The 14,308-nt window shown below is 47.2% G+C and overlaps 1 protein-coding gene across 2 annotated transcripts; it reads left to right on the top strand.

Moving 5' to 3' along the window:
- Positions 1-6,143: 6,143 nt before the first annotated feature.
- Positions 6,144-13,219, top strand: LOC137141515 (zinc finger protein 418-like). Of its 2 annotated transcripts, XM_067530402.1 has the most exons (3): positions 6,144-6,242; positions 7,779-7,965; positions 11,529-13,219. In XM_067530402.1, the coding sequence occupies exon 3, from the start codon at positions 11,778-11,780 to the stop codon at positions 13,008-13,010; it is 1,233 nt and encodes a 410-aa protein (XP_067386503.1). In that variant the 5' UTR covers positions 6,144-6,242; positions 7,779-7,965; positions 11,529-11,777; the 3' UTR covers positions 13,011-13,219. The 2 variants fall into 2 exon arrangements, with proteins under 2 accessions (XP_067386503.1, XP_067386504.1); XM_067530403.1 differs by lacking the exon at positions 7,779-7,965 and having other exon boundaries at positions 6,196-6,242.
- The last annotated feature ends 1,089 nt before the right edge of the window (positions 13,220-14,308 follow it).

The following is a 14,308-nucleotide window of genomic DNA, read 5'->3' as shown; positions in this document are numbered from 1 at the left end:
TTCAGCGAGATGAGGGTCTGGACCGCAGCGCTGAGAGCAACTTCAGCCCCGTCATAGGAGGAATCACCCAGCAGGGCACTCCTACGTGTGTCCTGAGCACCAGCTGCAGAATAACTCGCAGCCCACCAGACGGCTCAGCCGGCAAGGACAGCAGGGACTGGGGAGGTCACTCATGTTCAGGGTTAAGCTGTGCACCGGAAAAATCGCTGGCTGAGCACAGGAAGGGCTGGACCTCAAAAGACATCAATTGAGCTGGAGGAAAGTTTGATGGGGAAAATGGTGTACACGTGCACCAGTGTGCACTGGGCATGTGCCGACCCACAGGCAGGACAGGCCCCATGAATGCAGGACATTTTGAAACGAAACACTGCCATTCATTTTCAAATGTCGCATCAGAAACATCCAAAAGTTTCATTGAAAAACATTCATGTTTTCCTGCAGAAAAGTTTGATTTCAATGGTCACATTTTGCAAAACACACACACACACACGCACACGCACACGCACACAAACCAAACCTTTGAAAATGTTTGACCAGCTCCACTTTAAGTTCACCCCATGCCTAAGTGCTTTTCTGAATTGGGCCACATAGGCAAGCGGCCATTCATCTGCACACTAAGAGCTTCTTGAATTCCTCCTCTGCCTCTGCCATTTCTTCCTCCTCTCTCTTTGCTTGTACTCTTCTGCATACTTAACAGTCCTAAAAAGTACCAATCTTTCAGAGATTCATCCCAAACATTTGACATTTTAGCTTCTGAGCTATGCATTTAAAATGGTGATGGGCCCTCCGCATTTCACCCTGTGGGACTTTACCTGCCTAGTCACACTCCTTGGTAGCTGCCATCTTGGAATCCCTCCGTGACAGGAGAAAATCCCGACTCCCTTTAAAAGAGCTGGTTTTGAAGTGATTCTCCCAACCCCTCCACATTAGGTTCTCCAACTAAGCTCCAACGAGAAGAGAGAGGAATTGGGTCAGCGAATATTTACATCAATAAGATGGGCGCCTTGTCAAGCGGTTGAAGGCAGGACTTAGAAAACAAGTGTTCCGTGCTGAGCTAAACTCCGGTCCCGTCACAGTCAATGGGCAGCCTCCCGCTGGCTGTGGAGTTCAGCTGGCATCAAGCACTTTGGAAAATCTGCCCATCAATATTTAGCGGAAGATCAGTTTGAAGGTTCCATTAGTTCTGTGGTAGGAATCAGACTAGAATGCAACAAACCAGAGAGAGGATGGAGACTAAAATAGCCGAATGAGATAAGTACACACACAGAATGAATATGAATTAATGTGTGAGGAGCTAGCACAGTGGAGCGCTCCAGTGACTCCAGCATGCCTGATTAAGTTACTGGGAGCTGCGAGAGCTCAGCACCTATGGAGATTCCTTTTGAAAGGTTCTGGATTATTCATAATGCTGAGGACAAGAGGAAGATGGCAGAGCTATTTACCGGTGCTGCTCAGCTTGCCCCTACAGAATAACACGAGCCAGATTCTGTCCTCCGATACATGCTTCCATTGAGTGTGTGAGCAGAACTGGGCACTCAGCAAAGTGGATGAAGATTAAACACCAAAACACAATAGAAGCATTTGACAGAATCTGCAAACTCGGCAAGCACTAGGCATACAGATTTATAGAAATAAGGAGAGGGAGCAGAAACACAAAATGAATGAGACAAAGAATGAAAGATAAATCCTGTGGGAAAGGGAAACCCAGCCAACCCCTCCGCCAATCCAGATCTGTTTCGAAAGCAGCACACTGAAATCAGAGATGCCCCCAAGTCACAAAGTTCAGGCTTTCTTCAGAGGGAGGGCATGCAACTGGATCTCCCCTCCTGCGTGGTGAGTTACTGACATTGCTCAGGCCACAGTGCTTCAAGCTGGAAATGAAACTCATGGTCGAGATTCAGCTCCAGAGTTCCAATCTGGACTACTATGGAAACAGTCTTAGGCTCAAAGTCCAGATGTGACACCTAAATGCCCTACAGATCATGGGGGTCCATAGCCCTCTTTCTAGCTTAGCCCCATCTCTCTGCATAGAAACGTTGGGGGAAATGTTCAGACTTCTGTGCCCAACATCAGGCAATAAATCCACATTTGGGTACCTAAAAAAGTGGCCTGAAGTTCAGAGGTGCTGAGTCCCCTCAACTCCCATGCGAGTTGCAGGGTCTCAGCACCTCTGCGAATCAGCCCACTGATTTAGGTCCCCATTTACATAGCAGGTAAGCTATCATTTTGTCCTGTGTTTGTACAGCGCCTAGCATAACAAGGTTCTGGTCCATGACGGAGGCTCCCTGGCGCTGCCTAAATATGGATTTAGGTGCCTAATTTTAGGCATCCTACTTTGCCGATTTTGGATACTCTGCTTGTCGGGACATAGGCGTAACTGGCGCCTTTGCCCAGATCCCAAAGGGGATCAATTGTGCTGTGGAGTGGCAGGAAGTTTCCTTCTAGACAATCGATATGCTATCTCTGCTGAAAGCCTAAAGCTGCCAGACCCTTCTAATGTCTGAGTTTGCTCCCTCCCACCAACCCTACCTTTGGTTTTAGTTAAAAGTGTCAGTTAAACATCATATGCATTGCATAATGCTGGTGGGGTTGCGGGAGAAGAGGGGGGGGGGGAACCCAAAGAAATACATAGTTCAGACCAAAGAGGAGCTGCCATTCTTGATATGCACCACAGATCCAAGAAGGCGTGCAGGAGAGGGGTCACAGCATTCTCTTACCTAAATCTTTTCACTGATTTTTTTGGGTACTTTACAAATACATTGAAATTCCAGCTAAGCAATGGAGTTGGCTAGCGATCGGTTTACACATACCTAGCGTTATAAGACAAGCAGACCTGGAGCCACCATGGGCATTTCTACACTGCAACCAGGAGATGTGATCACCACTTCAGTAACAGCAGCATAGCCAAAGCAGCATGAATGTCAAGCCCTGATAGCCACTCAAGTAGGTACCCAGGGACCTGGGCATGGGTGAAGGTGCCAGACTGTCATATTTTGGGGCGGTTCTTGTCCAGATCACTCCCCTTGTGGCTCAGTAGGAACGGGGGCATGTCAGTTTCACACTGATGCTTCTTGGAGAAGCGTTGTGTGCAAAGATAAGCAGCAGAGGCGTAGTGCTGCCAGTTCGGGTTGGATGTATTCCTGGAGTTTTCATCACACAACATAATCCTTAATTAATGATTCATCTTTCATTCCTGGAGACGCCGGGACAATCCTGGAGGGTTGGCAACCCTTGTTACCTCAGGAAGAAGAGACATGCAGGAGAGGACAGGGAAAAGAGGAGTCAACACAGAAAACGGGAGGAGAAGGAAGGGGTTTCGAAAATATCTAAACAGAGGGGCTAGGGTGAACCAGAAAGTGACTGTAGGTGGTAAACCCAACCTCCACCAAAAGCCCCCTAAGACAAAAGTTAAAAATCCTAGGATGGAGAAGGGTGGGGGGATCTAGACAGGATAGGGAGGGCAAAGCTATTCTAAGTGAGGGAAGCAGGGAAAAGAGCAGGGAGATATCTCTGGGTTTCTTTCAGATCCCAGCCGAATTAACAGCCCCTTTTGAAAGAGAGAGAAGGCGTGTGTGTTTGAGAAAGCGAGGTCAGGGAAGGTAGGAGATGAGAGAGAGAACTCCCTTACGGACAATAATTAAAACACCGAAAAATATTCCACCATCTTCTCTAACTCACACACCAGGCAGTCCTATATGGGCAGAACAATTCATTACATTAATAATAATTGTAGATTCCTTTAGTGCATGTATTTTATGCACATGATGCATATTCTGTATCTTTAGGGAGGGACAGGATGAAAATTGCATGCATGTGCACGTGTATATTAAAGCTGGTTAGAAAATGACGCTCTCCCGCTCTCCCCCCACGGTATAATTTTGACTTTTCATTGAAAAAAAGAAGAACATGAAAACCAAAGCAAACTTGAGGGGAAAGTTTGTTGACCAGCCCTAAGCTCTCTCTCACCCACATTTTCAATCTGTAGCTCCAAAATCTTCCACATGGGGGAGGGTAAAAGGGTACACTTTACCCCAGCCCAGGCTGTAACCTCCATTACCATGAGGAAAAAAATGTTCCTGGCTCATGCGATTGTATGTATGGGATGAGGGATTGTGGTATGTGTGGGGGAGGGAGCCCATGTTACAAGTTTGTACTGGGCCCGAAAAAATGATGCTCGGGCCCTGCACACACCCCGTTGCCAGTGCTGATCGGATCCCTCACTTCCCCAGAAAGCCGGATTAAGCTTCTTCAAACTCACTCGTCCCACCTCCTCCTCTCACTTCACACTGACCTTTGTTTCATCACCCCTCCCCCAGTAGCTTTTACAGCCCTGCCAGAGAACTTCCTCTGTGTCAGCAGAACAGACATTACATTACATGGCAAACTGGGACGGGAAAGGGGCACAGGGGCTGGACGGACCTGGGTCCCCAATTACAGCTGATTGATCTAATCTGGGTCATTTCAGGACAATAGTGAAATGCCTTCTCAGGTAAGCTATTTTCAGATGAACTGCCCGGTCATTTGTTTGCACATTCAGTGAGGATTGAAGTCCAGAACGTCACTCCCATGTGATGTTGTTTTTTGGGTTTTTTTTTTTTTTTTTTTTTTTTAAGAATAAGACAGAAGCGGTCTGAAGACATGTTCCTGAAATCTGGTTTTGTCTTTACTGTGAACATTGCAGCATGATCTGCATGTGTGCACGCACGTGTGCATTCTGTGCCTGGAGAGTTTAATACACAAGCACCAGCTTAGAAGTTTGATAGTTTGCAGGGTTGTTGTGGCTGTGTCGGTCCCAAGATAGGACAGACCAGGTGGGTGAGATAACAACTTTTATTGGACCAACTTACGTTGGTGAAAGAGACCAGCTTTTGAGCTGAAGAAGATCTCTGTGTATGCTCAAAAGCTCATCTCTTTCACCAACCAAAGTTGGTCCAATAAAAGCTATTACCTCACCCAACTTGTCTCTCTAGGAGTTTTATAAGGTTTTCGGGATATGACCGGACGTAAATCTAGTAGGGACGAAGTAGCAGGCTTGCGTGTTTTACTCATACTTTAAATCTAATTTTACAGAGCTGCTTACTTGTCAGAGAAGCGTACATTTAGCATTTCATTTAAAGCCAACCTTGCAATGATATCCATTTCATAAGACTCCACCAGCACAGGGTACACTGTATTGAAACCAAAGGGCCTGATCCTTGCAGTTGGATCCACTTGGCTACAAAGAGCCTCCTGGGTTCAAGAGTCTGACCAGCTGGACTCGATCACAGAACTGGGTCCCAAGGGCCAAAACCAAACATTTACTGCTCGGCAGACTGCATGTACTACCACCAGCACTCCCTCTTTAGGCCCATGCCATTCCCTTCCTCAAAGAGAGAGTTACAAACTGTGGGGAGGCCAGAGAAGGCAAACAAAAGTGATCAGGGGGCTGACGATGACACAAGAGCTTTTTAAAGCTGCTCTAGTCCAGCTAAGGAGACCAGAATGAGAAGCAGAATTTAGCCACACAGCTGAAAAGCGGGCAGAGAGGGGGAGAAAAACATCATAGCTTTTATCTGTTCTGATTTAAATAACACAGATGGTGACAGAATCATAACAAGCAGGCATGAATAGCAATAGAGTTAGTTTTAAGTCTAAAGCGTCTGATAAGTAGTAATGATAGTTTAGAGTAAGTTTAGGTAGAAATGCAAAATGGTGACTGATGATGTCATCACTAAGAGTAAAAAAAAAAAAAGAAGCAAAATGGAGATATTAAGAAATTGACCAATAGCAGAAAGGTAGGCGAGGGTGAAATAAAGGTCACGCCTAATACCTGCAGGGAGGAGTCGGTAAAGAAGAAGGAGGATCCAAAGTTTGAAGTAAACAAGTGACTCTAATTAGCATATGGGATAGCTGATTGGTTGAAAATGATATCATCTTGAAGGAGGATCCAAAGGAGTTCCAGGCTAGGAAGTAAACTACTAAAGCTAATTAGCATATTGGGCAATTGATTGGTCAAAAATAATATCACCCCTGGGTGGGAAAGTTGCTGTTGATTGATATTAAGAAAGCAACCAATCAGAAAGGATCAGATAAGGGCAGACAAATCATATATAAGGCAGAGAGCTGATAGACTTGAATGAGTGTGGGTGATCGTGACCACAGAAGGAGATCTTGGCAGCAGCAGAAGCAGAAGAATAGCAGCAGCAACAAGCTTGACAGAGGAGAAGGACCCATGGACAGGACAGAGGGATGTCAGAAGGAGAGTAAGTATAACTATTCTAAATCTAAGAAATGCACACATACACACACAAACTGCCACTGAATTCTCTGCCAATCCCCGGAGAGCTGAACCTTACTCCCAGTGGCGTCAAAAGCTAAACTCCCGGTGACTTCGCCAGGTGCAGGATCTGGTCTACAGGCAGGCAACTGAAATTTTGGAGATGAGGAATCTATGCCATCGTGGGACAGCTTTGCTGTACCCTCTGCCTGGCTCCACTACCGTGCCTCAGTTTCACTTTCTTTAGGAAACCAACCCCCACACAGTGGCTGCGTGTCAAATGAGCATCTCCCTTCTCATGGTCCCACCCCCATATAAGTCAACCAAAAGCATTCATTCTCCATCCTGGCATCCAGGCTCCCCCCGTCCCTCTCAGCCCTTCCCCCAAGACTTTGCAGCCTCCAGAATTCACCACCAGCTCTCCCCACCAGAGCCTCCAGCTGATCTCTCTATCCTGGGTCACCTCAATGCCCTTGGCTTGCCCTGCACTGGCCCCAAAGCCTTGTCTCCTATGGCTTCCCCAGCTAGTTCATATTTCTGCTGCAGTGCCTCCCTCCCCTGCATTATCTAGTCCCCACGCTGAATACCCCGCTGAATACCCCTTGCACTGATGGCAGCCAGCTGCCTCCTTTTCCAGGCCAAAAGCATTAACTCCTTCCTGTCTGGCGAGGGATGGGGTCTGCACACCGCGGCATGCACAAAAGGCCTGCAAATTGTGTCTCCACATTTGCAGATCACAATAGATTGTCAGCTGGCTGGACAGCTCTGCCTTCCAAGCTGACAAGAAGAAGAACAAAGGTTCTGGCCCAAGCTAAGAATTTTAGTCCAAGCGGGAGCTGTATTGTTTCGGATGACCTTTCCTGCCGCCCTCCCTAATGAAACACTGGGTGGCCCAAACAGCCACAGCAGCATAAGCATTAAGGAGAAGATGGAAGATAAAATTTGTCATCATGATTAAGTAGCCGGAACAGGACTTTGTTTACTACACAGCGCGGCGCATCGTCAATGTGTAGGTCAAACACATGCAGCCTGACTGACTCATCCGCCTCTCTGCCTTGTCACATGCCCCCTATATACAGGGAAAGGCCTCCAGGGGAAATCATCTCCCTAAGGCTCTGCAGCAGTTGCTCTTTATTCTCCTTAATTACAGCGCCAGGGAAACTGCAGCTCTGGAGGTTATGCTAAATCTTCCACCAAAGAAATTGTATTTGAAATCGGCACCTCATTTTACAAAGAAACATTAGATATTGTTTGCTGCTTACTAAGGAGGACTACAACTCCCAGCAAGGCACTGGAAATCCCCTAGAATAGGAGCTGTGCATCTAATGCAGCATTGCCCAGGGTTATCTAAAGTTGATTGCATCCTCAGGAGAACTGATGAGGGCAGACAATGCCAGTGTTCCTATGATCTGCCCATATGCCAGCTGTTTCACAAATCCCCCAGCATTTTCCAGCCTCTTTCCTTTCTCCCTGATTTGCCGGCTTTGTTTCTCTGACTTGTGTTTTACCCTTTCCCCGGTAGCTTTTAGAGCATTGGCACAGACTTCCTGTGACTCAGCACAGCAGACATCTGGAGGAGAATAACTGATGGGTAGAAACTCTGTGTGTTTGTGACTGTGTGACAAAAAGCGAGAGGTCTGGATTGCATTAGCGGCCAAGTTACCTCTGACTGAAAAATCCTCAGCTGGCTAATTCTTAGAGAACAAAAGGTAAATGCCTGAAGGGGATGTTTTCCCACAGCTAAGATATCATCAATGAACGTCTTTTGTGTCTGTGTATGGGCCAAGTTTCATCACTAGAGACTGAATAAACTAGGAAAAGTGAAAGATTGTTTGATACATGGAAATATTTATTGAAAATTTCTGATCAAATTAATATTATATTTCTAAAATTCTTGATGTTAAATTTCCCTCTTTTGGATGTTTAATGATCAGAATCAAATATGTACTCTTTTGGGTGCCACCTGCTTGTTTCTTTAAACCCAAGGACAATAGGTTCATGGTAGATAAATTTACAAGATATACAGGGATATTTGCTGGTGACCAGAATGGGACCAAAATCTTTTATGTTTTAAGGTCCTTTTATTTAATATCTGACATGTCAAAGTTGCTCCATGGCAAAGAAAATAATCTTGCGTTTCATTTTAAAAACTGCGTGAAACTGCCTTGATGAGGACATGAGTTGCAGCTCATATCCTGGTTGTGTTTGTGTGTACATGTGTGTATTTTTCTTAGAACATCAAATAGTTATCCGATGGTGAGACAGAGCAGTTTCCCTCTGATGACAGCACTGAGCACTGTTATGTTCTTTTACACTATTGAACTTGCCGTCTTAAGTTCATTGCACTGCACTAGGTTATCAGTGAGTTGAATATGCCAAGTATTATTGTTAGTGATGCGTATTTGTTGGATAATTCATATGGTCCCTAATCCAGAAAAGCACTTAAGCATATGCTTAACTTTAAGTACAGGACTCCCATGGACTTCTATAGGGTTGCTAACATGCTTAGGGTTTATCTACATGAGAAATCACTATAGCAATATCATTACGTATATTATCCCAGAATAAAGTCACTTTTATTTCAGAATAGGGCTGTCGACAAGAGGGGTTATACCAACGTAGCTATAATGGTATAATTATACTGCTGTAGCTCTGCTGGTCAATTTCTCCAGGTAAACAAGTCGTGAAAGTTTAGCATGTGCTGAAGGGCTTTGCTGAATCAGGGCTGTACAATGGTTATGTCTGTGAAAATGTCATCGAGGCAAAGTTTTTATAGATGGTTGGATATTAAAGCAAGAACCAGTGTTTATACAGGGATCACAATACATCGTTGTGCTTTAAGTTGTCCTCATTCTTCATTAATTATTACCGAGTGTCATTATCATTAGCTCTCTTCTGCAGCTGTCAGAGTTTCCCCTTCAGGGCTGAATCCTGAAATCACGGGGGCTACTCAGAGGAATACATTTAAGCACATGCATGTGTAAGGCTTGAGGTTGTTTTCAGCTAACAAGTTGTAGGTCAAAACTCATTTACATGGCTAACGAGCATACCTGATCCTCAAGGACAACGGTTAGTGTAAGCATCCGATGACTCAGGAAGCCAGATGTGCTCTTAGTGATTCCAATTCCAATGAGAACAGCACATTTGCTTTTAGAATTTCTGTCTCACCTTCCACCTATCTGTAAGGACTGCGCCCCTTGATGTAAGTAGAGTGATTAAAATGTCTCTCCATGTATGTAATGACCATTATCATTGTTGTTCTCTCCGGATGGGACAGTGTCTGTATTTGTAGTGAATAGACAAAAAAAATGTAAAACATACTATGTAATCGATAAGAAAGGGTATATAATTGACCACTGTAACACCAGGAAGTTGAAGCTGATTTATCAGACTTCCCGGTATCGTGAATAAACCTCTTCAGTATTGTCTGTGCTGCCTGATTCTTGGAGAAAGAATCCTTCGTGCTTTACACATGCATGTTTGCAGGACTGGGTCCTAACTCTTCACCCAGAAATGTTACTCTGACCAAGGAGCACTGCAGCATGTAAAAGCAGAACAGAATCCTTTTAAGCTGTGTGTGAACTCACTAGTGGTGCTGAGTGGGTTCTTGGTCTTAAAAACTGACGAGCAGCACTGTGTACGTAGCCAGGCCTGGCATGTTCAGTAAAAATAGTTATTCGGGACCCACCTGTGCCCCTGTGGTGGCTCATAGTGTTGTTGGTGTGTAAAGAGCAAAGGACGCAAGAAGCATTCAGTGCAGTGCAAATCTAGCTTACAGCAGCTGCCAATGGTTCCTAGGGGCCAGATGCAGCCAGGAATCACCAAGGAACCAGGCACCTAGGCCATGCCCCTTTCCTCTGGCCATGCCCCCATACTGGGAGCATGGAAGGGCACAGCCTGGATGTGTTGGGGTCATCCTCCCTTGTCTGGCTACGCTGGTTTGAGGCCCAGAGTGCACCAGAGGTGAAGTGCAAAGTGGCCGCAAAACACCGTAAGGGTTGGCCATGTGATGTCCTCTTTAAGAACCCATCTGCACTGCAAGAAGCACAGGTCTAGGCATCAGTGTTCTAACGTGCATTTCTTGGTTCTGTTGCAGTGTTAGGGAACACTGCATTAATCCAAAGGCAGATCGCGGCCTCGCTTAAAACACTCTTCCTTCAAATCGTGTCAATCCTATTTCCCCTCCATTAAAACACAGATGGGCTAGTGCCCAATTCTTTTCGCAGTGCAAAGAGTCCCTAAAAGTCAAATGGGCCGAATCCATCTGTTGAGTTTGGCTTTAAACATTTCCAAAGCATTCGATTTAAAACGGGTGAACCAAGAAGATTGCACAGATGCTTTTTGGCATGAGGAATTGGTCGCACGCTTCCCTGTGTACAAGAGTTTGTGCTAGAGAGAGAGGAAAGGAAGTGGATGATGCTGAGTCTGTTACAACGTCACGTCCTGCTCTCAGCAGATCAGAGCTGGATCAGCAAAGGATGGAAACAGGCCGTGAAAATAAGCAGCCCCAACACCTGAAAAGGAAATAAAAGACAAAGCTTTATTGTAATAATGATGGAAAATATCCTGACTTTGAATGGAAATAAGGAACGGGGGGAAGGATGGTGGCTAGGACAAAGGTAATAGAAGCTGCTTTCTCTGTAGCTGATTCTGCACTCACATCAGTTTCACACCAGTGTAACTCCAGGGCCTTCTTTGGAGTTACTCCTGATTTCTGCTGATGGAAGTGATTCAGAATCATGGACTTTGTCTTCACTAGTGAATACTGATGTCTGGGAGAATACATGGATAGCAGAGGAATATGGACCTGTGATTACGGAAATGGGCTGGGGTTCTAGGCTCAGCTCCCAGTTCTGCCACACATGTGCTGTGAGACTCATGACTCGATTGAAGCCAACCCCCCATTAATGTCAATGGGGTCAGGCTTTCATCCTTTAAACTTCGGGGCTCTGTTCTCTGCCGGCCCCTGAGGGATAGTGATGTCTCCTCCTCCCACCCTACCTGTCTGCGTTGTCGACTTTCCCATCTGTGAACCTGAGCATAGATGAACTGCCAAGGTCACAAGTCAGTCAGTGGAAGAGAGGGGACTAGAACCCAGGAGTCCTGAGACCAGTCCCCTGCTCTGACATTTATATTACAATCCCCTCTGCCCCTGGGTTTCAATTTAGCTGGGGTAATTCCAAATTTTTTTCCAAAATTAACAGCCCCGACTATGAACTTTCTTCTGTCAGCCTTTGAACTAATGTGTGATTGTATTTTATTTTTCTTCCAGCAGATGAAAGCCCAATGGTTTAAAATAAGGAGAAGCATCCAGAGGAGCGGATTAAAAACAGGAGCCCCCTCAGGAAACAAAATGAGGAAGGAGAAGTGGGAGCGCGCCGATGCGAGGTAGAAATCATGAGTCAGGAGAAAGCCAAGAACGAAGAAAACCAGAGCAGAAACAAATGCGACACATTCATTCCTTGCAAACGAAGCTTCCATAACGGCCCAGCAGCCTGGTCCACGAGGGCAGCTGGGAGCAATGGAAATCCTTAACCTAGATGCACCAGAGAGACTGGAGCCATGCACCGAATATGGGGAAAGCTTTGATCAGACGGTAGATCTGACAGCCCAGAACTGCAGACATGATGGAGAGGAGAAAAGCTGCAGCACCACAGGGAGCCTGACGGGTACCAAGCAGCCAGGAGAGAGAGCACATGAGTGTGCCAAATGCGGGAAAAGCTTTGTAAAGAAGAGGAATCTCACAGCCCACCAGAGAACACACAGGAGACAGGGCCCCGAGGAACCCAGTAGGCGTGAGGGAAATCCAACAGCCACAGGAGATCTCAGAGCCCACCAGGGACTTCTCAGGAGACAAACCGCACAAGAACCCCACATGGGTGAGGGAAATCTGACAGGAGCTCTTGTAAGGTACAAGACAGGGATCACAGGAGCAGAGCCATCCCCTGGCATCGCAGCCGAGGAAAGCCACCAGGGAGCTCTCTCAGCCCCAAGGGAAGGCCTGAGGAGAAAGTGGACTCACACCTGCTCTGAGTGCGGGAAGAAGTTCAGCAAGAAAAGCAACCTCACCAAGCATCAGCGCACCCACCGGGACGAGAGGCCCTTCAAGTGCAGCCGGTGCCAGAAGAGCTTCTTCGTGAGGTCCCAGCTAGCCCAGCATGAGAGGATCCACACGGGGGAGCGGCCGTACAAGTGCACCGAGTGCGGCAAGTGCTTCACCCAGAAGTCAAACATCATCATCCACCAGAGGATCCACACGGGGGAGCGGCCCTTTAAGTGCACCGACTGTGGGAAAAGCTTCATCGACAAGTCCCAGCTCATCACGCACCGCCGGACCCACACGGGGGAGCGGCCCTTCACGTGCGGTGAGTGCGGGAAGGGCTTCCGGCAGAAGATCACCCTGATCACGCACCAGAGAATCCACACCCGGGAGGAGCCCTACACCTGTCCCCAGTGCAGCAAGAGCTTCAGCCAGAAGGCCAACCTCATGCGGCACCAGCTGATCCACACGCGGGAGGGGCCGTACATATGCACCGAGTGCGGGGAGAGCTACAATGCCATTGGGCACCTGAAGAGGCACCAGCTGAGCCATGCTGGGGAAAGGCCCCATGTGTGCACCAAATGCGGGAAGAACTTCACCCGCAAATCAAGCCTCAACAGGCACCAAGAGATCCACGCCAGCGATAGGCCGTATGCGGTGGTGACGGCAGAAAACCTCACCGTGGTCTATGAGATAATGCAGGTCCCACTATAGCACAAGGGGCGGGGCGGGAGACGCCGCAATGTAGATTTCCTCCGTATCACCTGTAGGAGGCGCTCCAAAACTCCCCAAGGGGGTGCTCTCTCTCTCCAGCTGCCATGGAGTATAAAATACCTGAAAATCGAGCCGAGAACAAAGATCGTGGGCCGGTGATTTGCCACTGTTTAAATTTTGTATTTTTCTTGCACGGCAATAAAATCTAATTAGACATCAATCTGTGCATTGCTTTTGTAGGGGGAGTTAGGGGAGGACAGAGGAGGAGACGTAGGTGACACTGGCACTGGGTGTTGTAGATCGTGCACGCACCCCTCCCTCTGAAGGGATCAAGGGAAGACGGCAGCCGGTTAGAGAACACATCTGTCCCTGGACACCATGGCTGAGTGGGTGCTCCTTCCTGAGTTACAGGTTGAGCTTGCTGCCTCTGCTCTGCATTGGCAGAGAGGCTCTTGAGCTCTTCCTCACCAACACTTCCATGGGGGAAGAAGGAGGGTGGCATTTGTTTTTAATAGATGATATTCTGGTCCCATGTAGCTGGTTTCCTCTTGCCACCCTTGCTCTTTGTGTCACTTCCCATGTTGCCTGCACCTGCCCCCAGCCCTATAGGTTTGGCCATTCTCCTGTGGTTTCTGAAAATAGCCCTTCTTCATGCTGCTCACCAGTGTCTGTGCAAGCCTCCTTAGCATATTCAGTCTGCTGATTTACAGATGCTCCCGTGCACCACGTGGGTGTTTCTGCTTAGCCCTGAGCACCCAAGGAATTTGCATGGGCCCTTTTGAAAATCCCACAGAGCACTGGGTACCCAGGCAACTTGGATGCATCCAAAACCCACCTTAAAAAATCCCTTGGTCACCCGAAATCTACCTGAGCCCCTGGATGGGGGCCCAAATTGCCACAGGTGCCTGCCTTGGTTTTTGGAAATTGGCCAAAGCTACTCAGCAAGAAAGCTGGGATTGGAACTCTACAACTCTTAGCATCTACCTTCCGACTCCTTCCACTAGCCCTCACTGCCTGTAAAGCATGTAGAAGTGCCAGCTAGAACCAGTTATCGCTGATCTGTCCTCCCTTCGCATTGAATTGCCTAGCAAGCAGATCTCACAAGGTCAGAGATTTTGCTTTCATGCACTGATTGAGGAAGTTTGCTGCCTTACGGCTCTAGATGTTGTTATGGTAACTGAGAGAGGATGAGCATCATCTCAGCGATTTTCCAAACAGCCCCTTACAACTGGTCACACTGTATTTGCTTGTGAAACTTTTGGCCTGTCTCACCCCCGCTATCACGCAGACCTCAGCTC

Source organism: Emydura macquarii, unplaced genomic scaffold (assembly GCF_026122565.2).
Source record: "Emydura macquarii macquarii isolate MOO-44397 ecotype Brisbane River unplaced genomic scaffold, CSIRO-AGI_Emac_v2 contig_3080, whole genome shotgun sequence".
Lineage (NCBI taxonomy): Eukaryota > Metazoa > Chordata > Testudines > Chelidae > Emydura > Emydura macquarii.
This window is presented reverse-complemented; position numbering and strand designations above follow the sequence as displayed.

Excerpts from the sequence above, each read along its gene's own strand:
- LOC137141515 (XM_067530402.1), top strand. The coding sequence starts at position 11,778 with ATGGAAATCCTTAACCTAGATGCACCAGAGAGACTGGAGCCATGCACC.